This window comes from Mustelus asterias, chromosome 1 (assembly GCF_964213995.1).
Source record: "Mustelus asterias chromosome 1, sMusAst1.hap1.1, whole genome shotgun sequence".
Classification (NCBI taxonomy): domain Eukaryota; kingdom Metazoa; phylum Chordata; class Chondrichthyes; order Carcharhiniformes; family Triakidae; genus Mustelus; species Mustelus asterias.
This window is the reverse complement of record NC_135801.1, coordinates 74141356-74166024: the sequence shown is the minus strand read 5'-3', so window position 1 is coordinate 74166024 and position 24669 is coordinate 74141356. Positions and strand designations below refer to the sequence as shown.

The 24669-nt window shown below is 42.9% G+C and overlaps 1 protein-coding gene across 6 annotated transcripts in view; it reads left to right on the top strand.

Annotated features, from left to right (window-relative positions):
- Positions 1–24669, top strand: part of prss12 (serine protease 12) — a 130910-nt gene that overhangs the window by 80810 nt on the left and 25431 nt on the right. For all 6 annotated transcript variants that reach the window (XM_078213815.1, XM_078213814.1, XM_078213813.1 and 3 more), the window contains 4 exons: positions 2405–2546; positions 13307–13512; positions 19412–19490; positions 21114–21236. In XM_078213815.1, coding sequence (XP_078069941.1) covers positions 2405–2546; positions 13307–13512; positions 19412–19490; positions 21114–21236 — 550 coding nt within the window. The remainder of the gene's footprint in view (positions 1–2404; positions 2547–13306; positions 13513–19411; positions 19491–21113; positions 21237–24669) is intronic.

Below are 24669 nucleotides of genomic sequence, written 5' to 3'. Positions count from 1 at the left end.
ACTCTCCAACAGAGCATCTTACCCAGGCCCTATCCCCGCAACCCCAAATATTTACCCTACTAATCCCCCTAACCTACATACCTTTGGACACTAAGGGACAATTTAGCATAGCTAATCCACCTAATCTGCACATTTTTGGATTATGGGAGGAAACTGGAGCACCCGGAGGAAACCCACGCAGACACAAAGAAAATGTGCAAACTTCACACAGTCACTCGAGGTCGGAATCAAATCCAGATCCCTGACGCTGTGAGGCAGCAATGCTAACCACTGTATTACTACTGTTTCCAGGGAATGTGGTGCCAGATTCCATGACAGTAGCAGGAGCTGCCCTGAGGTACCACCATGGAGGGCGAGGTCTTGTCTCCCTTCATTCTGTTCCCACTGAATTACCTGTTGAAGGCCACAGGATCAGTGGAGCTGATTTCTGATTTTGAAAGCACTTCTGTCCATTGGTTGATCTACTGAGCTGCAGAAGTCCCTGCACTATCATGGCATCTTTATAAATCGGAACCTCCTCTTGAGAGGGGGATTACTTGTGGGATTACTTGCATGCTTGCACAGAATCCTGATCCAGGAAAATAGTTAGTGCAGGGAGAGGGCAAAAGCAGAGGAATTGTAGAAGCCTCTCAAGATGTCACCAAAACTCCCAGAAATTCTTTCAACCCAGAAACTCTGTTTGGTTATATGGTTGTCAGATGAAAACTTCCATACACTTATAGAAGAGACACGGTGACCCTGGGTGGCATGGTGGCACAGCGGTTAGCACTGCTGCCTCACAACGCCAGGGACCCAGGTTCAATTCCAGCCTCGGGTCACTGCCTGTGTGTACTTTCTCCTCATGTCTGCATGGGTTTCCCCCGGGTGCTCCGGTTTCCTCCCACAGTCTGAAAGGTGTGCGGATTAGGTTGATTGACCATATTAAATTGACCCTTAGTGTCAGCGGGATTAGCACGGTAAATGGGTGGGGTTACGGGAATAGGGCCTGGGTGGGATTGTGTTCGGTACAAGCCCTCCTTCTGTATTGTTGGGATTCTATGATTTTAGAATTCCACATGACTGAAGGATGGAATATAGATTTGTTCCACTTGGCATGTTACTGTGAAGAGGTGCTGAATGGAAACCATGTAACATCACAGAGACAAAGGGAATGAAGGTTACAAGCAGAGTTGTCCATCTCTGGCAGCAATTGTAGAGGGCTTGGGGAATATCTTCTGTCTTCTTCTTAAGCATAGATGGTGCACAGCCCCAATGAATGGGATCACTTTAAACAATACAAATTTGAGCCAATTTATTTTCCCTCTGACATACGGATTTCCTGTGATATGCTTCCTGCCAGTGTTGATCTGCTCTGGAATTGAGGAATTGTGCAATTATTCTTACATGTACTCTTGATGGCTGAGGCCTTGTGGGATTGGGAACACAGTTTCAGAAAGTGATGGGGCTCAAAATTACACTTGCCAAGTTCTATTGACAGGAGTGCAGCAAAGTGGGCCTCAAATGCATTGATGGAGGAAGATCCAGACCCTGTCCCAAATCATGAGGGCAGGTTTATACAGGTGACTCAAGCCTATAAAGGGGGGGAAGCTTTGTTGCCCTCCCTTGATGGAGGCCTTTAAACCTTAAGCAGTGGGCTGAGATAAACTGAACCCATGGAGGCGGGCAACGTTTTGAGGCTTGGTCCTCAGGAAGCACTGAGCCACTGAAGAAATGGAAACTAGAAGCAGGAGTAGGCCATTCGGCCTTTCGAGCCTGCTCCACCATTCATGTTTATCATGGCTGATCATCGAACTCAATATCCTGATCCCCGCTTCTCTCCATATCCCTTGATCCCTTTAGCCCCAAGAGCTATATCTAATTTCTTCTTGAAATCAGACAATCTTTTGGCTTCAACTACTTTCTGTGGTAGTGAATTCCACACATTCACCAGCCTCTGGGTGAAGAAATTTCTCCTCACCTCTGTTCTAAAAGGTTTATCCCTCATCCTCAAACTATGATCCCAAGTTCTGGACTCCTCCACCTTCAGGAACATTCTTTCTGAATCTACCCGGTCTAACCCTGTTAGAATTTTATAAGTTTCGATGAGATCCCCTCTCATTCTTCTAAAGTCCAGTCCAGTTATCTCCCCCTGAATAGATTACCTTCACTGTCAGAGTTGTGGGGCCTTATCTGAGGCATGAACAAAATCTTTCAGATAGCAAGTGCTCCATAGAGGCCTGCCAACTGCGCTCAAAAGATTTGTTCTCTGTAGAGAAGGGACAAAATTGGAGCAAAATGAGGGTTCCACCCTTCTCTAATCCCTAACTGGCCATTCCACTGGACATGTACCCCCCCAATTCCGTTGTGATTTCAGACTGCGAGTGCTTTTAAAGAAAAGGCTACTTATGGTTTTGTCATCTACCAGGTCCCCCTATCAGATTGATGGATGGAGAAAATAAGAAAGAAGGACGTGTTGAAATTTTTATCAACGGCCAGTGGGGAACTATTTGTGATGATGGATGGACTGACAAGGATGCCGCTGTGGTCTGCCGTCAGCTGGGGTACAAGTAAGTGACTGTTAGATCAGATACAGGTGCTGTGTGTGTATCAGGGGAGCCTTTTAAAATAATTGAAAACATTTATGCCCCCATCTAGTTGTTTAAATAATAGATTTGAAGGTAATTTTTAGCCATTTAAATTAATGACTGCCAGAATGTTTTTTTTTAAGACAGATGTTCTTCTTCTGAGATTCCAGGTGAGATTTTAAGTGATTTACCTCATGGAAAATAAGACCAATTTAGTAAGAAAACTGGTGCTATTTTTGCTAGCTCATGAGTGTATCGAGAAATATGGGTAAATGCTGAAATAATAGAATAATGTACAATAAACCCCAATGTAAAAGATGTGTAAAATATTGCCAAAAACATAGTTATACTCTTGGATTTTCCATGGGAGTTCTCCTGATTGTTCACTATTACTTGTGTGGAAGGTTAGTAACTCCCCCAGGGAAATTGTATTTATAACCATTTATACCCAGCTTCTCATCACAGAAAAATATTTACATGCAATCACTGATAATATTTCATGAGGTATTATAATTTAGTGGAGAGTGTATTATAATTCAATAAAACATTTTGTTCCTGTGAGTTGCGATGTTAACGCAATTGATCAATAATATTTCAAATTTGGCCTCCCAATGTTTATGCCCGTGGTAAGATGCTCTTTCGGAGAGCTGATGCAGACTTGATGGGCTGAATGATCACTTTCTGCACTGTAAGGATTCTATGGTTCTGTTTTCTCACTTTATTGGGGAATTGGCTACTTCGGGATTTGTTTCTGTTTGCACATAATATTCTTGCTATTCTTCTGATATTAGGGTGGGAGCTGATAGCTTGTGTTTTATTTTAAACCTCTTTTTTGCCTCTTCTCTGAGAGCTTTGGACATTCAGAATGTGGGGTACAGTGCATTATAGAGGAAGATACATAAGATTCTAATTAACAGGACACACCATTATGAATAGACTGAGAAGGGGAAGCTGCAGAGATTTGTCATCAGACTTATTAACATAATGTAACAACAACTTGCAGGGTTAGGGTTGGTGTTGAAGTGGAAACTTTCCTGCTTCTTGACTGTGATAGAAAAACTCAACGAAGTTCGTTCCGACAAAACAACTGGTATTTATTTACGAAAGACTGCATGCAGTTTTGGCTGAAAACTTGAGTTGAGAGAGCAGTTGGCACAACTTGCTAATTCCTCCTCAAGTCCGTGCTTACAGAAAGAAACAGTTCAGTATTTATACATAATCATTATCAGTTTGCGTGACCAGAGCTTATTCAGGAATTCGATCGGTAAATGAATCATAAGCAATATCATTAATCATGGCACAACTTGCTGACCTCCTGGAACTCTTTGTTTCATCATTCATACCCTTATCTTGCCCTTTGATGTAACAGAAGAAGATCGGTGACTCCGTCATCCCTGACCTTATCTTGTTTTATTTACTCATACAGCCCTAGATTATGAAGAATCAATCTTATCAGGGTATACAGAGGTCAGGCATGTCTTAAAGTTATGCAGAGTCAGCATTGCTTACATTGTACCAAATAGCTGACCAATTTTCTCATCATGCTATTCCTTAGTTCGTACAACTTCACATTGGAAGCAGAGTTAATTCATAGAAAACCTACAGTGCAGAAGGAGGCCATTCAGCCCATTGAGTCAGCACCAACAACAATCCCACCCAGGCCCTATCCCCGCTTAATTACCCTGCTAATCCCTTTAACCTATCACATCCCAGGACATTAAGGGTTAATTTAGCATGTCCAATGAACCTACCCCGCACACCTTTGGAGTGTGGGAGGAAACTGGAGTACCCGGAGGAAACCCATGCAAACACGGGGAGAATATGCAAACTCCACACAGACAGTGACCCAAGTTGGGAATCTAACCCAGGTCACTGGAGCTGGGATGGCCTCCCTCAAGGACCCCTTTTCCCAAATTGGGCACCAGCTTGAGCTACGGACCACCGCCCGCTCCTTCACACCACCGGTGGGTTTTCCTTCCCTCACTCTCCCCTCATCAGCCTCTCCAGCTAAGACCTCCACCCACCTTGGGCCTAATCTCCCCATCCCACTTTGAGACACCCTCACACCTATCTGTCTCTGGAACTCAGGACTTTGAATCTGGGACTGTAAGTGGTCCCAGTCCTGGCCACTACTGCCATTGGCACTGCTGGGATTATTGAGCTGCCAGACAATCAAATTGGCAGGCAGCACTCTGAGATGCTTTTGCCACCCAGGTGAGGGGCCGAAGTCCTGTCCCTGGCCAATTAACATTCCTCAGAGTGTTGAATGGCTGTGGGGCTACTATGATTGATGGGGTTGCATTTCCCACCGACTCTTTGGGTAGAGGAGTAGGAAAGCCCGCCATCTGAAAAATCCTCTCGAGGGAGGTGACCTGAAGTGCCCTCATGCCCATGAGTACCACACATGGAACTCCTGGCATTCCCCACTATCCAGGGAAAGCTGCGTATTGCAATGGCTCCTTTCCACAGAGAAAGATATGAAGTTGCTACTGTTTTCAAAAATAGTGGGCATCACACCTGCGGAATCTCTCTGATTTGACAGATGTTCCCTTAGTTGATATGGATGATGCAGATCCTGCAGTGTTTATGTTCACTTCCATAAATACAGCTGTTCTAGATGCGCATGAGCTATGCCAATCACTGTGCAACAAATCACACAGCTCCAGGGCAGACCTTTTTGTGAATCAGTAGCAGCAAAGACATAAGGAGTGGCACGGTGGCACAGTGATTGGCACTTCTGCCTTACAGCGCCAGGGAACTGGGTTCAATTCCCAGCTTGAGTCACTGTCTGTGTTGAGTTTGCACATTCTCCCCTCTGTCTGCATGTGTTTCCCCCGGGTGCTCCAGTTTCCTCCCACACTCCAAAGATGTGCCGGTTAGGTGGATTGGCCATGATAAATTGCCCCTTAGTGTCAGGGGGACTAGCTGGGGTAAGTGCATGAGTAATGGGTATAGGGCCTGGGTGGGACTGTGGTCAGAGCAGACCCACCCAGAGCAGATGGGCCGAATGGCCTCCTTCTGCACTGTAGGTATTCTACGATTCTATTCTATGATAACTCTGACATGTCCAGGTGTGACTCTCAGGGCATGGTGACAAGTATGGCTAGAAAGTTGTAGAGGTCAGGAGAACTCCATTCATTGTTCCCACATGCACCACACCCTATTATTTTAACCTCGCAGCTTGTAGGAAAGCCCAAAATTAATATGCATCCTCCCCTCTTTGTAAGGTGCATGTCAAGGCCACAGAATCCACTGCCATGAGGAAAACTTATAAATGGAACACAATCAAACCAACTATTGTGTGTTGGCAAATGCTTCCACAGGTACCTGATAATTAAAATAAAACTTAAAATAGTTCCTCCACCAAACGAGGAGAAAAGCAAATAAGATCCAAAATAGTGTTCCTAACGTTAACATTCATGTTCTCAGCAGAACCTTGCCCAGTCAGAAAATGTGAGTCGAAATCCCTCAGGTGTCTGTCATCTTACTGTCACTCACAAAAAGAGATTGCTTCATTGATTACTTTATCTCACAATAGCTTATTAAAGGGCAAATATAACAGTTGTAATATTTGAGGTAAGTGTTTTCCTGCCCGGGGATTTCCCTCGTATTTGAACAAGTTTAGTAAAACCATTTGGCTAAGCACCACGGCAGGAAATTCCATCAGCTTTCTATGGAAGCAACTTACTGCTGGTCAATCACAGCTGCTTTCGAAATGTGCTGTAATGATTTCAATATTGACTCGATGCTATTTAGCATTTGTCTGGGTGGCTTCTTCACAAAAAGCCCCAGTGTAGTATCTGGCAAATCTGCTTCGCTCTGGGGTGGCCACTGCTGTTGTGCATCTCATAGGTCCTCTGTTCGGCTGTACACAATTTGATTTAATTTTCCACACAGAGGTTCAGAATGTCAGTACTTGAGAGCTGAACGTCCAAACTCAGCAACAAACACCGCAGCCCAGTTCCAACAGTGCCAGAAGGAAAGTAAAGCTTGTCCAAATCTACACAGATTTAAAAATGTATCTTAATCTCTTTTCCTCCTTCTCATATGCCGCACCAAATATATGTATATTTTTTGTTCATTCAAGGGATATAGGCGTTGCTGGCTGGCCAGCATTTATTGCCCATCCCTAGTTGCCTGATGGCAGCTGAGAGTGAACCACATTGCTGTGGCTCTGGAGTCACATGTCGGCCAGACCGGGTAAGGGTGGCAGATTTCCTTCCCTAAAAGACATTAGTGAACCCGATGGGTTTTTCTGACAATCGACAATGGTTTCATGTTTATCAGTAGATCCTTAATTCCAGATTTATTTTACTGAATTCACATTCCACCATCTGCCATGGCAGGATTTGAACCCGGATGCCCAGAACATTAGCTGAGTTTCTGGATTAATAGTTTAGCTATAATACCACTGAGCCATCGCCTCCCCAAATCATTTGATTTGATTTGTAATTGTTATGTATAAGGGGACACAAGTATTGTTTCTTGCGTGCTATAGAGACAAAAACATACTGTTCATGGAGTACATAGGGGAGAAGGAAAGGAGAGGGTGCAGAATATAGTGTTACAGTGATAGCTCAGGTGCAGAGAATTTTACACACCAGCCATTGCGAGTGAGAATGCCAGTTTAGTGCCATTTAGTACCCATTACGTGAATTTGTTCCTACTAAGGACTAGGACAGGATTGCCCAAATTCATTTAATTGAAGGAACCTGCGCCCAGCTTTCCTACACCTTCGTTTTGCACCCAGTCCACTTGCTAATGGTGGTGCTGCAAAATGAAGGCACTGTAAACTTACTTACAATTCTGTTCCAGTCGTCTGGCACAATCGTCACATAAATAGAATGAAAGTCTTTCCTATTCATGTATTTCATGGAGTTATTGCAGTGAGTTGTGTCCTGATGTAGCAACTGACTCGAGTAGTGATTCTGAAGGATGGGGATGTGTGAAAATTGAATGGTGTGATAATCACAGCCTTGAGGTAGCGCTGTTCCAGCAGCAGAGCTTTAGGTGAAGGTAATCCTCAAAAATTATAATATTGTGACAGCCTCTTTCCTGAAGTATAGTATGAAGGAGGGAAGACTCAGAATCTCATACGGTTCTGCCCATAATATACTGTTTGTACTTAGTAAAAGTTTACTTAGTAAAATATTTGGTAAGCAGTGTATGGCCAGCAAATGATTTTGGGTTTCTGTTCAGTTTACGGAAACATGAGTTCATCAGGAGTGAAGTTTGCAATCAATGTTCAGAATTAGAAGTTCATTTTGTCCTCAAATCAAAGATGAGGTGCCATCTTATTGACTATTCATAGAAATCATAGAAACCCTACAGTGCAGAAGGAGGCCATTCAGCCCATCGAGTCTGCACCGACCACAATCCCACCCAGGCCCTACCCCCACATATTTACCTGCTAATCCCTCTAACCTACGCATCTCAGGACTCTAAGGGGCAATTTTTAACCTGGCCAATCAACCTAACCCGCACATCTTTGGACTGTGGGAGGAAACCGGAGCACCCGGAGGAAACCCACGCAGACACGAGGAGAATGTGCAAACTCCACACAGACAGTGACCCAAGCCGGGAATCGAACCCAGGTCCCTGGAGCTGTGAAGCAGCAGTGCTAACCACTGTGCTACCGTGCTGCCCCACTATTGGGCTGTAAAATTTGTCGACTTGGTTTCTATGATTGCAGTGTCTAAGCACTCAACCAGCATAGGGTGGCATGGTGGCACAGTGGTTAGCACTGCTGCCTCACAGTGCCAGGGACCCGGGTTCGATTCCTGGCATGGGTGACTGTCTGTGTGGAATTTGCACGTTCTCCAGGTGTCTGCGTGGGTTTCCTCCGGGTGCTCTGGTTTCCTCCCACAGTCCAAAGCATGTGCTGGTTAGGTGCATTGGCTGTGCTAAATTCTCCCTCAGTGTACCTGACCAGGCACTGGAGTGTGGGGGACGAGTGGATTTGCACAGTAACTTCATTGCAGTATTAATGTAAGCCTACTTGTGACACTAATAAATAAACTTAAATTTAGTGGTCTCTGCCCCGATTCAGAAACAGGATTTGTTTCTGGATATAAACACACAAATATATGTGGAGCAGGAAAATACTTTCTGGTCCTCCCACCCAGTTCTATGACATTGTGACGCTTTGTGTATCACAATAAGTCAATTCCCCACCTCACCCTGAGCTATGTCACCCATCAGGAAAGGCCCAAAACCAGAGAACAGTTTGATAACACTACATTAGAACATTAGAAAACTTTATTTTCCTGCCTGTATGCAAACAAAATGGTGTGCAATCAAGATTATAGAAACTCTTATGTACATAGGAATTAGGATTAAAAAGGCCACTCGGCCCCGAGAGTCTACTCTGCCAATCAATAAGGCCATGGCTGAACTGAATGTTACTTCAACTTCACTTTCCAGTTTTCCATCTCCTTTTCATAGAATAGAATCCATAGAATCCCCACAGTGCAGAAGGTGGCCATTCGGCCCATTGAGTCTGCATCAAGCACAATCCCACCCAGGCCTATTCCCCATAACCCCACATATTTACCCTGCTGATCCCCCTGACACTACAATCAATTTAGCAAGGCCAATCAACCTAATCTTTGGACTGTGGGAGGAAACTGGAGCACCCGGAGAAAACCCACGCAGACATGGAGAATGTGCAAACTCCACACAGACAGTCACCCGAGGCCGGAATTGAATGTGGTCCCTGGCGCTGTGAGACAGCAGTGCTAACCATTGTGCCACCATGCCGCCCACTTGTTTATCAAGAACCTATCTACCTCTGCCTTAAAAATATTCAAAGAATCTGCTTCTTCTGCCTCTGAGAAAAAGAGTTACATAGACTCACGAACCCCCGAGACAAAGAATGTCTCCTCATCTCTGTGTAAAATGGACAACCTCTTATTTTTAAACAATTACCCGTAGTTACAGAACCTCCCACAAGAGGAAACATCCCCTCCGCATCCACCTTTTCAAGACCCTTCAGGATCTCAGGTTTAATCAAGTTGCCTCTTATTCTTCTAAGCTCCAACAGATACAATCCTAGCCTGTCCAATCTTTCCTCATAAGCAACCCTCCCATTGCAAGTATTAGTCTAGTAAATCTTCTTTAAATTGCTTTGGATGCATTTACATCCTTCCTTAAATAAGGAGACCAAAACTGCACAGAATATTCCAGATGCAGTCTAGCTAATGCCCTATATAACTGAAGCATAACTTCATTACTGTTGTATTCAATTCCCCTCATAATAAATTGTAACATTCTATTCTCTCTCTTTTAACTTTTCTGCAGCCTGATGGTGTACCGGTCAGACTTTCGGCTGTTTCTGTAGCTAATTATTCCTGGAACATGTTGTTAGTCTATTGCCAAGGGCTTATAGCTTGAGGGGCATTACACCACATCAAGCAGAGCCATATTCACACACAGATAGACTAAGAGGCAATTTAGCATAACAAATCCATTTAACCTCCACATCTTTGGACAGTGGGTAGAATCCGGAGAACCTGATGAAAACCCATGTAAGCAGAGGGAAGAACATTCAAATGTCACGTAGACAGACCTCAGGAAAGTGGGTCCCTGGCACAGTGAGGCAGCAGTGCTAACCACTGCAACATCTTGCCATCCAACATTCCATTAATTTTCCTAATTATTTGCATACCAGGCTTTTGTGATTCATGGACGAGGCACCAGAATCCCTCTGCATCTCAGAACTCTGCAGTCTCTTATCATTACTTTTCCCACATTATACTTGATTTGCCAACTCTGCCTGCTCACTAAACCTATCTATCTTTCGTAGCCTCCTTCTGTCTTCTTCACAAGTTACTTTCTTCCTTATCTTTGTTTGATCAGCAAATTTAAAAATGATACTTTTGGTCACTTCATCCAAGTAATTTATAGAAACTGTAAAAGCATTGAGGCTCTCGCACTGATCCCTGTGGCAAACCATTTGTTACATCTTGTCAACCAGAAAAAGACCCATTTATACCCACTCTGTTTCCTGTTAGCTCGCCAATCTTCTATCAATACGAACATGTTACCCCTTACTCTATGAACATAACCCTTAACCCTTTTGGCAAACTCCTTACCACAATCCTCCCACACTCAAGTCATTGGAGGGAGGGGGGGGGGCTAAACACCCCAAGGCGCCCCGATCTCACAGCGCAATGGGAGACCACTCTCTCCTCCCCCTCCCCCTCCCCCCCCCTCCCCCCACCCCCATCCTCCCCCCCCCCCCCCCCACCCTTCCTCCCCCCCCCCACCATCCTCCCCCCCCCCCCCCCCCCCACCCCCCCCCACCATCCTCCCCCCCCCATGGACATCGGGACTACTTCCATCAGCAGCATGTTCCTCCACCCGCTCCCTGTCACGGGTTACTGGCATCAGAGTACCCAGGCTTACCCAATGGGTCCACCTGTTTGACCCCCACTATGCCCCCCACCCCATTACAACTGCCTTCATGAACAACTCCTGAACTGCCCCCCCCCTACCCCCCCCCCTCCCCACCCCCCAATCAGACACCCTTCCTGCACATGGCCCCCACACTCAGGCCCCATTCCTTGGTATTGCTGAACTGGCACCGCCAGACTGTTTAGTCACCACTGCCAGGCTGTCCAGTAGCCGCCACCAGTGTGCCAGGTGAGCACAGCCCAGCCAAGGCCCCAACGACCGAGGGACTTAATGGCCCTTGAGCCCCCTTGCATGACCATTGTGGCAGGCCTCTGGTGGAGACCAGTAGTGATTCGCGCCCATGTGGTTTCCCAACAGAGAGGTTAGAGAATTCCAGGAGGGGGAAGGATCGAGTGCCGAACCCGCTAATGAGATTGAAATCCAGTCAATCTCATGCTAATCTGCCTCACGCTCTTTCTGGGCGTGATCCAGTTCACACCATTAGAAAGGGGCCAGGAGAATTGCAAACTGTTTGGCGTCGAGTGCGAAACTGACTTTTAGGCCCACCCACTATTCTCTGGGATCGGTGCGATCTGCGCCAGGCACAGCGCTGTTGGAGAATCTCCCCCATGATTTACTTTCACAAAATCATGGTGATTCTGCCTGATCATCTTGAATTTTTCCAAGTGCCCTGCTATAATGTCTTAGCTTTTAATAGATTTCCTATGACAGATGTTCAGCTAATTGCCAGGTAGTTTCCTGCTTTCTGTCTCTCTCCCTTTTTGAATAAAGCTAAGCTAATAGAACATTCCCTGAATCTCGGGAATTTCGGAAAATTAAAACTGATGCATCAACTACCTCACTAGCCATTTCAAGACCCTCCATTGAGGTCTGTCGGGTCTCCGGAGCTTGTTAACCCACATCTTCAACAATTTTCTCAGTATCGCTTCACTGGTGATTGTAATTTTCCTGAGTCCCCTCCCTTCCATTTCAGGATTTACAGTTAATCCTGTGGGGTTACTTGCATTCTTCATAGTGAAGACTGATGCAAAATCCTTGTTCAATTCATTTGCCATCTCCTTACTTTCCGTTATTAATTCCCCAGGCTCGCTTTCTATGAAACCAACACTCAGTTTGTTAGCTTTTTTATTTTTTAACTATCTGTCTTTATATTTCCAGCTTTCTTTCTCTCATACTCTAATTTTCCTCCTTGTTAATCTTTCAGTTATTCTTTGCTGTTCTTTATATTTTCTCCAATCCTTTAACCTGCTACCCACCTTTGCACATTTATATGCTTTTTCTTTAAGTTTGATACCATCCTTAACTTTTTTTAGTTCACCATGGTGCAAGGTCCTCCATGGCATCTCATTGGAATGCATTTATTTTGTGTATTCTGTTATATATGGTGGCACAGTGGTTAGCATTGCTGCCTCACAGCTGGTTTCAATTCCTGCCTTGGGTCACTGTCTGTGTGGAGTTTGCACATTTTTCCCGTGTCTGCGTGGGTTTCCTCCAGGTGCTCTGGTTTGCTTCCACAGTTGAAAGATGTGCAGGTTGGATGGATTGGCCATGCTAAATTGCTCCTTACTGACCAAGAGGTGTAGGTTAGGGGGATTAGCGGGGTAAGTACATGTAAGTAATTTACGGGGATGGGGCCTGGGTAAGATGCTCTGTTGACGAGTTGGTGTACTTGAAGGGCTAAATGGCCTACTACACTGCAGGGATTCTATGACGTCCCCTTAAATGTTTGCCATTGCATCTCTATTGGCCTATCTCTTAACTTAATTTGCCAATTCATGTTACTTTCATGTCTTCATTTAGACAAACTCTTCTGTCCCTCAAACTGAATGTAAAAAATCAATCGTATTATGATCGGGGTGCGTTCAATGTGGTCATTAATCAATCTTATCCCATTGCAGAATATCAGGTCCAGTAAACCTGCTCTCTGGTTGGCTCCAAAACATGCTGTTCTAAGAAACTATCCCGAAAACATTCAATCAACTGTTTATGATGTTTGGAATATTTTATTTTTATTCCTTGCTCATGTAGAACATCACCCTGCATCATTCTCATCAAAACGTGGAGATCCCATGTCCTATTACTCTTTGGCCTAACGTTGTAGCTTCAAATACATTACCTAACATTTTATTTCTTGTGGCACTCTGTGGGTCACCACATGAACAGTGAAGTAGTCAGATGGTGGAGAATGACTGAAGTGTATAGAACTTTAAATATCATTTCAAAATTGTGACATTTCCTTTGAAAATAATTATGTTAAAAATGTGTTAACAATAAAAGCAGTTACAAGATCTAATATCTTCTGAGCATCACATGTGTTTTGCTTTAAGGGGCCCAGCCAAGGCAAGACCACTGGCTTACTTTGGCGATGGTGTAGGGCCGATACACATGGATAATGTGAAATGCACTGGGACTGAGCAAACATTGTCAGACTGCATCAAGCAAGACATTGGAACACACAACTGCCGACACAGTGAGGATGCAAGTGTGATCTGTGACTATAGTGGCAAAAAAGCCGGAAACCTATGGAACATAGGTAAACGTTTTTGACTTTTATTAACCAGCTTAGTTGTTTAAATAAGTTTTGTGGCGGAAGGTTTCCTCTGAGCAGTCATAAATCATAAATACCTCGTTATAAATAGGTTGACACGTATGCACTGAGTGTACAGGGGTGATCTTTCCCTGTGTTAATACCTGATCTTGACTAGAACTGAAAAAAAATGGAAGCAAAGTAGCTTTTACCTTAAAGGGCTAATTTTATAAGCCTCTGTTGTCATTGCTGAGCTGAATCCGAAGGGAAAGCATGCATTGAGAAATTGGTCAAGGATAATTTAAATATAGAGGTGTGCTTTGATATATAAAAGGTTGGGAACCACTGGCCTAATTGGTATGTGATAGGGAGCTTCTTAAAGCTGAGACTCACTTGCCCATTTCTGGTCATAAAGTATTTCTTTACTTTGCCTGCAATCTTATTGCAAGATTTTGCCTTTTCTTTCACTTTACGTAAGTTTTATTTCCTTCCACCATATTTCTCATGACTGTCTCATTTCCAGCTGCTAATTTATTTGCAATATGGGCAGCTTGGGCTCCGCTTTGGAATTGCGATGGTATTGCTATATCAACTACTATTGGAGGACCGTCAGTTAGCTTATTGACAGCTCTTTACACTGGAAGATCTGCATGTTGATGGTCTTTTACAGCATTGATGATCATCCAGCGGCAGTTGGTGTTTATCTATGTGGTGCATTTCTGGGAACAACCGATAGCACGCAGAGTCCTATGTGACGGAACTGTTTGGGACGAACCTCAACAAAAATCTCTGCATCTCATTTCAGACCGCCACATACTAGTAGTAATATTTACTGGCCCTGGACAGTCCTTTGTGAGCGTACCAGAGCAGGCCTGTCTTTGGTATCACCACTTCAAAAAGGAGGCTGCCAAACACTTTCTTGAAGACTGATCAGCAGCAACTAATCAGGGACTTCAAGAACAGGGTATGGAGGAGGATATCAGTGCACTTGATAGGCCATCAAAAGTGACTGTAACCTTGTAAAGATGCACTTTCACAGACTTCATTAGAAACACAAAAGATACTTATTAATAAGAAAACAGCAGCCTCTTGGCTGTAGCTAGCTTCCAAAATGTCTCCTCGCCGAGGAGACTCACGTCATGGGGTGATTCCACATTCGGTGTCCTGATTGGTCACATAGACCATATGACACTTACTCTGCTGTGTTTCCCTTAAAGGGACAATCACCACAAACCTCTTGCCTGAATTGCCAAACAACATAAAAGTCCTTGCACTCACTTGATAAAGTTACACTACTTTGCTCACAATCATGCCTTGATAAGGCTGACAAATAATTAAAAGCAATTGTAAACTTCACAGAAGTGAAGTGCTATTTGCTCCTGTGGGAAAACACCGATCCTTTTAACTATTTACATCCTTTTAAATATAATTTGCTGGCCAACATTTACTTTTTCTCTGGCATGAGACAGAAGATGTGCTGAGAGCTTACGCTATTTATGTGGATGAGCTGACACTGTAAATTTTTCGGCTCACTGCCCTGTGGACTAGCCCGGCTGAAGCAGCTCGCCAACATTTCCCAGACGCAGAATCTGCCACTTTCACTAGATTGGGCCTTGTTCCCTGCAGTGCATGCTTATTTCATCATTTATCAGACTAATAGTATGGATGAAATTCCTTCAAAACGACACCCACGGGGATTGGCTAGCTGTAGTAGGCTAGCTGCACTGCCGACTGCCAAGGATTCTATGATACTATGAGTGGCTCACTGGGCCATTTCAAAGGGCACTGAAGAGTCAACCACATTACTGTAGGCTTGAAACAAGATTAAAATACGGGGCTGTCATTCAATAGGATCGCCATGTCTCCAGAGTATCCATGTTTCCCCCCGCCTTCCAACCCACCCACTGTCCATTTCACCAGTCTGTCTATATCCTCTTGAAGTTTAACACTATCCTCCTCACAGTTCACAATACTTCCAAATCTTCCATCATCTTCAAGTTTTGAAATTGTGCCCTGTACACCCTGTTCTAGGTTATAAATGAAGAAAATCCATGATCCCTTCATATACCCCTCACCTCCAGTCAGAAGTAAATAAAGATTTCTGTAATTCATGTTTAACTAGGCTTGAATTAAATAAACTGTTGCATAATGAAATATGAGCGAAGGACGAATGTTTCAAAATACCACATTGTTCGAAATAAAGTGCCTATTGACACTATTATTTTTCACATATAAAAGTATGGTCTTACTGATATTTGGGGACTCAAATAATTAATGCATAGGAAAACAATGTTATAGTATATTTAGAAATGACTTGGCCGACACATTTTCTTGTAGCTCTGGCAACTCAAAATTTGGCACTACATCCCCCCCAAGTACCGGCCTCAGATCTTCAATTTAAAATTGGAGCTACAATATTTGCTTTGCTGTTGGTGCAAGAAACATGGTTGTGGTGAACCATAGTTGGTTACCACTATGAGTACTGAACCATAGATGGTCAGCACTATGGGTACTTGTAGATATGTTACTGTTGTCACTGTTGGGGTTAGGGTTGGGCTGTTCTACCTGTTGATATTGTTCTGTGGTACACTCCAGTTGGCTCCGCCTACCTGGAGGAGTATAAAGGTCACTGCACTGCCTGGTGACCCTTTAGTCTGGGATTGTATTGTATATAGTGTGCTCCATTCTTGTTAGTAATAAAAGCCTTTATTTCCCGGGTACAATCTAGCCTCCCGAGTGATTTAATCGCGCATCAATGGTGAATGTGCCTTATAATTGTGAGATCTTCGGCAGGAGTCAACAGTACATGGGACAGACTGGCAGGCAGAACCTGTTGGTATAAATTCATGGGTCACCTACTTGGTAATTAGCAGTCTTACAATAACCGTGTGATAATGAAAACAGACCCAAAGTCTGAAATCTCACCACATGATTACAGCTATCATTCTATACGGTATGCTTTCTATAGACCTAATGTCCTTTCTATAGTAAGTAAAGTTATCATAGCTTCAGAAGACCGAAGGCTATTCTCCCCTTTGAGGGGGAGAGTTGACTGGTGGAGATTTAATCTGATAATCAGGCAAGGGGCAAGGTTGAGAAAGCAAAAAAAAACTTTATGGATAACCTCAGCCAGTGTGGGAATTGAACCTGCACTTTTTACATCACTCTACGTCACTAACCAGCTTTGCAGCCAACTAAGCTATATCAGAGTGTCAGAACCACCCTGAAGGAACAAAACAGTTTGGACCAATATCCTTATTTCCCCGTTTTACTGGTGTTCCATTTTAAAGTGTACAAGACCAGTTCCGACCAGTATTCTTATTTTCCCGGTTTACTATTTGTTCCTTCTGGGGACACATATTGCTATAATCAAAGCCCTGAACAAATGTATTGTCTTTACTATTGTATTTTATACACTTACTTATAGCTCAAACTACTGCTAGCCTTTACTTTTTATGGCTTTATCTCACTGAATTTATACTTTCATTTGGTTTCCTAGTCTTAAAAGTTGGATTTCAGAAATTGTAATTCGTAACCTTCAAAACAACTACACATGTACAAAATTGCAGGCACACAGTATTTCTCTACTATTATGGAGCCCACTCCATGATGTATACACCAAACCCGCAACCCCAGTGCAATACAGAACTGCTTCTGCAGAAAGGTGATGATTTTCATTATTAATTCACAAGTAGATGGCTGTTTATATTCACTTTTATTTCTCAAGAAAGCGGAAGCAAGATGACTTTTTGCAAGCTGTGCCCAGCATACCTTCTTATTCTATCTTTTACTTTCATTCTATGCTTCTAAAACTTCATTCTAACTCTTTTAAACACTCCAACAATGAATGGACCTACCTCGCACTAAGTTGATCTTTCTCTGCACCCTAGCTATGATTGTAACATTACATTCTGCACTTTCTCCTTCTCTACGAATGGTACGCTTTGTTTGTATAGCACTCAAGTAACAATACTTTTCACAGTATACTAATACATGTGACAATAACAAATCAAATCAAAATCAAACTTATAATTTAAACAAAATAACACAATTGCAATTTTACAACAGTCTATCCATTGCATTTAGTTTCCAACAGTACACAAATAAAGTAGAAAGATGTTTAAAGTTAAATAGTTATCATAAAATCATAGAAATTTATGCACAGATGACAATTTTGGCTGATTGTTGCAGCTTCCCCAATATTAAAGAGTACGGGCAATGAACAGGTTTAAAGTGGACAGCTATCTTCTTGATTTCACCTGTACACTTGAATATTTTTCTCCTTTAAGTGTTCATCTAACTACCTTTTAAATATTACACTTGGCACAGTTTCAATGGTCCCTGGTGGTGATTTTTGAATAAAAATAGGTTAGATTTTAATTTGAATGTCCACTGGACCTGAAGTTACCCAAGCAGGTATGTTTTTTACTTTCCTTGTGGACCAAGGGGAAGGTTTAGGTTTCCCTGCCACCGCTTCCCACCCTTTCTCAATTCCAAATTTCAACACTGTCCCTAAACCTTCTCCCTGTGACTTGCCTGAGTACTTTGGTCCCATCTGGCAGATTTCCCCTCCTTCCAACCAGCCAGCTATCACTCCCCACCAGTTTTGGAAGCAGTTAAAGGGCTTCACGCTGCTGAGACACAGCTTGGAAAAATTGATGCTTGTTTAGGTTTAGGTTAAATTCAGGCTCTTAACATTGGCACTGTTGCTTCACTGATGGCTGAGTGTCACTCCTCAGTGCAGTTACTCCAAACAGACCAGTAGCTTTTGGGTTTGATGTTAAATTTATGCTGAGGTAGAGACTTTCAGCTGGAGCAGCCATTTAACCTTTGTGACTGGATTCAGCTTTCTTGTTTCTATTGACTAATCATCAGCCAGGTTTCTTACTGCTCATCTCTATCCAATTCAACCAGCTGGAAATGTTTCCAGGTTTCAGATGAAAACAAGAGCAGACCTAGCTCAGCTGCCCTCATGGCTGAATCACATGCTGACACCTACTATTTGTCTTCACACATGAAGAAGGATCACTTGGACTGAGATACTGGAGAATCTATGGAACAGTACCACAGCAAGAATCAGCATCTTCCAAGCCGAGATTTTCAATTACTGGTTGCAGTTGCAATATCTGCTCTGCTGCAGGCACGAGAGATGCAATGAAAAACCTTTTTGATTTGATTTTTTGATTTATTATTGTCACATGTATTAGTGTACAGTGAAAAGTATTGTTTCTTGTGCACTATTCAGACAAAGCATACCGTTCATAGAGAAGGAAAGGAGAGAGTGCAGAATGTAATGATACAGTCATAACTAGAATGTAGAGAAAGATCAACTTAGTGTGAGGTAGGTCCATTCAAAAGTCTGTTGGCAGCTGGGAAGAAGCTGTTCTTGAGTCGGTTGGTACGTGACCTAACTTTTGTATCTTTTTCCCAACGGAAGAAAGTGGAAGAGAGAACGTCCGGGATGCGTGGGGTCCTTAATTATGCTGCCTGCTTTTCTGAGCCATTGGGAAGTGTAGACAGAGTCAATGGATGGGAGGCTGGTTAGCGTGATGGATTGGGCTACATTCACGACCTTTTGTAGTTCCTTGCTGTCTTGGGCAGAGCAGGAGCCATATCAAGCTGTGATACAACCCAAAAGAATGTTTTCTATGGTGCATCTGTAAAGGTTGGTGAGAGTCGTAGCTGAAATGCCAATTGTGAGGGGAAATGGGGAGAAACTTGGGAAATGTTCAAAATGCGAAGAAAAGCTATAATTTCTGTGGACTGTTTTTAAATTTAACTGTGCATTCTTAACAATGGTTGACCATTATATGGAAATTGTTAGTCGTTTGGAGATTTTTAACATTGTTCAACATTGCATTCCGAGATGAATAACTTCAGGTGTTATTGCTTTTAAATAATTTAGAGTCCACGTCCTCTCTCTGTGGCTTACGATTACTGAATCAACGGCAGAAACGGATTATTGGTGGGAAAAATTCTTTAAGGTCAGTGAATATTTTAGTGCAAAAAGACATTTTCCTTAGGAAATCATTAACTGGGTAATTTACACTTTACATCATGTAAAATAATGTAAAATAACATTACTACCAGAGTGTGTCAACTTGGTAATCACAATGGATGCACAAATTGTTGCTCTGTTGTCTTAGTAAATGGGTTGATAAAGCATACATGTTAAATAGTTATACAAAGGTCTACACAATACTTGAGAGAATTAATACACAATGCAAAGATCTCTGCTAAAGCTTGTTGGTATAATTTGATCTGACATTGAAAAGGTTATCTGTACCATTTGAGTATTGAGCAAAACAGTTTTTAGGTATTTGATGAATAATAATATAGTCAGAACAATTGTCATTGTCAATGGTCAGTCTGAATTTAATTCCCTAAAAAGATGCTGCTGATGTTATGCGTGCCATCAATCGTATTTTCATGACACAAGTGGGAGATCACAGTGCCCTGGAGACAATGAAAAAATCAAAAGGAGTTTTTGCTCCTGCTGCCTATCCTGTGATAACCTCTGGACAGTCAGCTATGATCAAGTGTGTACAAAAGAAGACATTGCTCTGCTGCCCTTCATGAATGAAAAATCAGGCATCCAGTAGCACAGAACACTGCCTCGTGTGATTGTTTCGTTCCTTGCTTTTGGAGACAAGTCTGTTACCAATGGATCAATATAAATGGCTGTCACTGAATGCCAGAGGTAACATTTTGTTCCCTGGACAGGTAACACTTTCAAGTGAAGCTATGGAGGACAGCAATGTTGCTTAAGCACTATAGGTCTTTATGGAATTGCTGCCAACATAGAGAACTCTCTCGAACCTCTTTGACCAGCAAGGTAAAGTGGCATGCGCCATGTTTGAATAAATTGCTTTGAATTTGCCAATAAGGTTCAAGCCCCATTCCAGAGACTTGAGCACAGAATCTAAACCGACAGTGTGAGGGAGTGCTTCACTGTGAGAGGTGCCAACTTTTGGATGACATATTAAACCGAGGACTTGCCTGCTCTCTAAGGCGGTGTGAAGGATCTCATAGAATTATTTTAACAAAAAGCAAGTGAGTTTTCCCCTGGCCAAAATTTATTTGTCGATCAACATCACTAAAAATCAGATTATCTGGTTATCTGCTGTTTGTGGGACCTTGCTGTGTGCAAATTGGCTGCCCTGTTTCTTGTATTACAACAGCAATGATGCTTTAGAAGTGCTTTAGTGACTGCACAGCATTTAGGACATCTTGTGGTCATTAAAGCTGCAATAGTTATTTTTTTAATGCTTAGAATCCACGTTGGGGAACAATTGGAGAGCTGACAACCTCAGCACTTTGTGAAGTGCTTCTGCAATGTAAACAGCTCGAGAGTTGAAAAATAATACGCCGTATAATAGGCACTATTGTATTCAACTCTTCAGTTTAGTAGGTAAGGAAAATAAACTTTTAGCCTTAGCCATTAAAACAGCAACAGGCAAGTGCTCACAACACATCTGCCAGGTCAAGATTTTCTGCTGGTCTGCACGTCAAGATCCATCTGAAAGCTCCTTAATTGTATTTGTTAGGCCTCTGATAATGTGCACTGAATAATGTCTTTTTAATGTTTGGCTTCCTGCCTTACACAGGGGCGGGTGGCCTTGGCAGGCAGCCATCCGGCTGAGAGCATCCCACGGAGAGGGGAGATTACTGTGCGGTGCCACTCTCATTGGCAGCTGCTGGGTCCTCACTGCAGCTCACTGCTTTAAAAGGTCAGTCTTTTAATTGGAATAATTTAATTAGCATAATTAAAAGGAGATAATGATCCTTCTCCCTGGAGGATGATATCGTATTCTAGTGCAGTTTCACTGCAATTGGTTTCTAATAGCTCGATGCAGGTTATATTTATACGGTTAACTTTTGCAGGTGTTAACCTACAATTCTGTCAGAAACCTCAGGATTAATGGAGTCTTGATTTAAAGGAACAGATAGTCTGAAGTCATTTTCTTTTTGTTTCAAACCTTCTCAGAAAGTTTTTGCCTATGATTCTATGATTCTATGTTTTCTATGATTCTATGATTCTATGATATATATTTTTAGCTGAAATGGGATTTTTGTAATATAACTAGGCACTAATGGATATGCCTTCTTAATTAATTAAAAACAATTACAATAAAGATAAAAATAAGACAATTTACACTGCGGCTGGATGCTTCAATTTTATGAATCTGATTTGGGTACTTAACCTGACTCACCAATGAAAGGAACAACTCCATGGTTTCACTTTGAAAGTTTAAAGTTTGATTTTCTTTTAAGTTCAAAATGCATTTATTAGTGTCACAGGTAGGCTAACATTAATGTTTGAGTCTTACTTCACAGACAACTGCTGCTACTATATCGTCCCCTTTAGTTCCAATAAGTTTGAAATAATCACACTTTTAAACTCAAACTGTTGGAGCTTCATTTCTGTAAGAAATGATGTAAGAGATACAACTCTCCATGTAACTAGTGGACTGAATGCGCTGTCGCTCAGCAGTTGACTGCAGTGTAGTAATAATTGTGGCACAATGGATATACATTCTCAGGACAATTAATTCACAGTTCTTTACAAATAATATCATTCAAGGTGGCAGAATAGGTTGGGAGAATGGTTATTGAAGTATACAGCATTCTAAGCTTCTTTAACAGTGGCATCCAGTCCATCCATAAAAGCATCAATGTTATAATTAAACTTGTATAGGGCACTGTTTCAGTTCAGTTGGAGTATTGCATCCAGTTCTGGGCACTGCATTTTAGGAGGGATGTAAAGGAGTTAGAGAGAGTGCAGAAAAAAATTCACGAGAATGGTTCCAGGGATGAGGAACTTCAGTTGTTGATAGATTGGAGATATTGGGACTGTTTTCAACAGGGAAGGTTGAAAGGAGATTTGATCTAAGTATTCAAAATCATGAAGAGTCTGGACAGGGTAGATAAGGCAAAAATGGTCCAATTGATGGACAAGTTGAGAACAAGAGGGCACAGATTCAGGTACATTGGCAAAAGATGTCATGGCAACATAAGGAAAAGCATTTTCACAGTGAGTGTTTAGGATCTGGAGTATACTGACTGACTGTGGTGGAGGCAGACTCAATTGGAGCATTCAAGTGGGAATTGAATTGTTATCCAAATAGGAAAAATATGTAAGGCTATGGGGAGAGGGTGGGGAGTGGCTCCAGGTAAATTGCTCCTATGGAGAGCCAGCAGGGATATGATGTGCTGTAACAGTTCTGTGATATAATGATATAACAGATCGGCACGGTGACACAGTGCTTAGCACTGCTGCCTCAGCGCCAGGACCCAGGTTCAATTCCAGCCTCGGGTCATTCTCTGTGTGGAGTTTGCACTTTCTCCCCATGTCTGTGTGGGTTTCCTCCGGGTGCTCCGGTTTCCTCCCACAGTCCAAAGATGTGTGGGTTAGGTTGATTGGCCATGCTAAATTGACCCTCGTGTCAGGGGGATTAGCAGAGTAAATGTGTGGGGTTGTGGGAATAGGACCAGGGTGGGATTGTGGTCAGTGATGGGCTGAATGGCCTCCTCGTGTACTATAGGGATTCTATGATTCTATCTGCTTCTGGGCATTCTTCTCCTTGGCACCATGTGCACCCAATGAGACTGAGGGTCGGATGGCTGAAATATAGCAAGGTCTGAATTATGTAATCATTTCCCCGACTTTCAAATTTAAGTCCGCTGTCATCTATCTGTTGCATGGATTTCACTAACTCACTGGTAACTCTTAAAATGGCGTGAGGCCAGTGAAAGTCATGCGAGTATGTCACTGAAAGACGTTTAACCTCTGTGCATCCTTTTCTGCTGGATTATGGGGCAAGGGTGGGTGGGAGGCGGGAGAGATGGTTAAAATCGTCAGCGCGATTTATTTCAGCTTGGTCCATAGGAGAGGCAAGTAGGAGTTTGTCGGTCTCTGAATATTATGAACATTCTTCTGTCTTCTAATTATTTTTCTTTAATAGCATCCTCTTATCTCTCTCCAGTTCTATCTAAATATTTTAATTTTTTTGGAGACTGTACTGTAAAGTAAAATAACTCACGTTGTGCAAACATATATCCACATATTGTCGGTAACACATGCTTTATGCGTTATGGAGCTTGGGCTGAAGCAGTTGAGATCAGATTCCATTTTACAAACTGCAATGTAAAACAATCATTGTGTGCACAGTGCACATGTGGCAAAACAATCGAGGAATTCTTCATTTAAGTTATGCTGTGCTGTAAATAAATGACAGTGTTGCTTTGAAATCAGGACAGGAGAGGTCCCTGATGGAGTCCCTCCTCTGAGTGATCTTGCTGGAGGCAGTGTCTGAGTGACACTTGCTATCCATCTGGCAGCAGTGTGTTGCTAATTAAGATCAATTATGTCCCCACTTGGTGACGATGCCAGGATCTTTCAGACAGCAAACAGGCTCCCAAGCTAAGGCCTAAAACAGCAATTGTCCAGATGCTGCATCCTGAGGGCAGGCCGAGGGTCCAGTGAGACCTCCTTTAGTTCCTCTCTGCCCCCTTCCCCCAGGGAGCCACGGGTGCCAGAGGGCCATAGTCGCAGAACCAGGAGACCCTGTAGATGGGTACCCCCTCCACAATGATGGCCTGTCAACTATAGCAACATTGATTTTTTTTTACACCTTTATAGTTCTTCAGGGAACATCTCCATCTTGAAGTGCCCTTGGGGTATCCGGCTTTGGGCACCCACCATTGTGGTTAGTGGCTGGACATCGCTGTGGGCCCTCCTATTAAGCCTTCATGCTTCACTCCGCCACCATCCTTAACTGAATGGGGATCAGGGAGGTGGTTTTTATTTTAATTCGGCTGCCTCCGGAAGATCAATATTGACGTTCCTCTACAGTTAGAAATGGGTTTGTGAGCCCGACTTGAACCCTGCATTGGGTTCTGCACAACCTCAGCAACGTCCATCACACTGATTTTGTGGGAATTTCTCAGCTCTGCTATGGTGGGGCAGAGGCTTGGCTGCTCGGAACACCTGGCAATAGGTCATGAGTGATGTGTACTTGGATGCCGGATTCAATCTTGGTGCAGGCAAGTCTTCACTCTGAGAACCCAGTTCGATAAAAATGACATTTCACTTGTAGTTTGCTATCTATTTTGTTACTGTCACTTAGTAAAGATGGCTTTAAAATAAATTACATTTCTCCT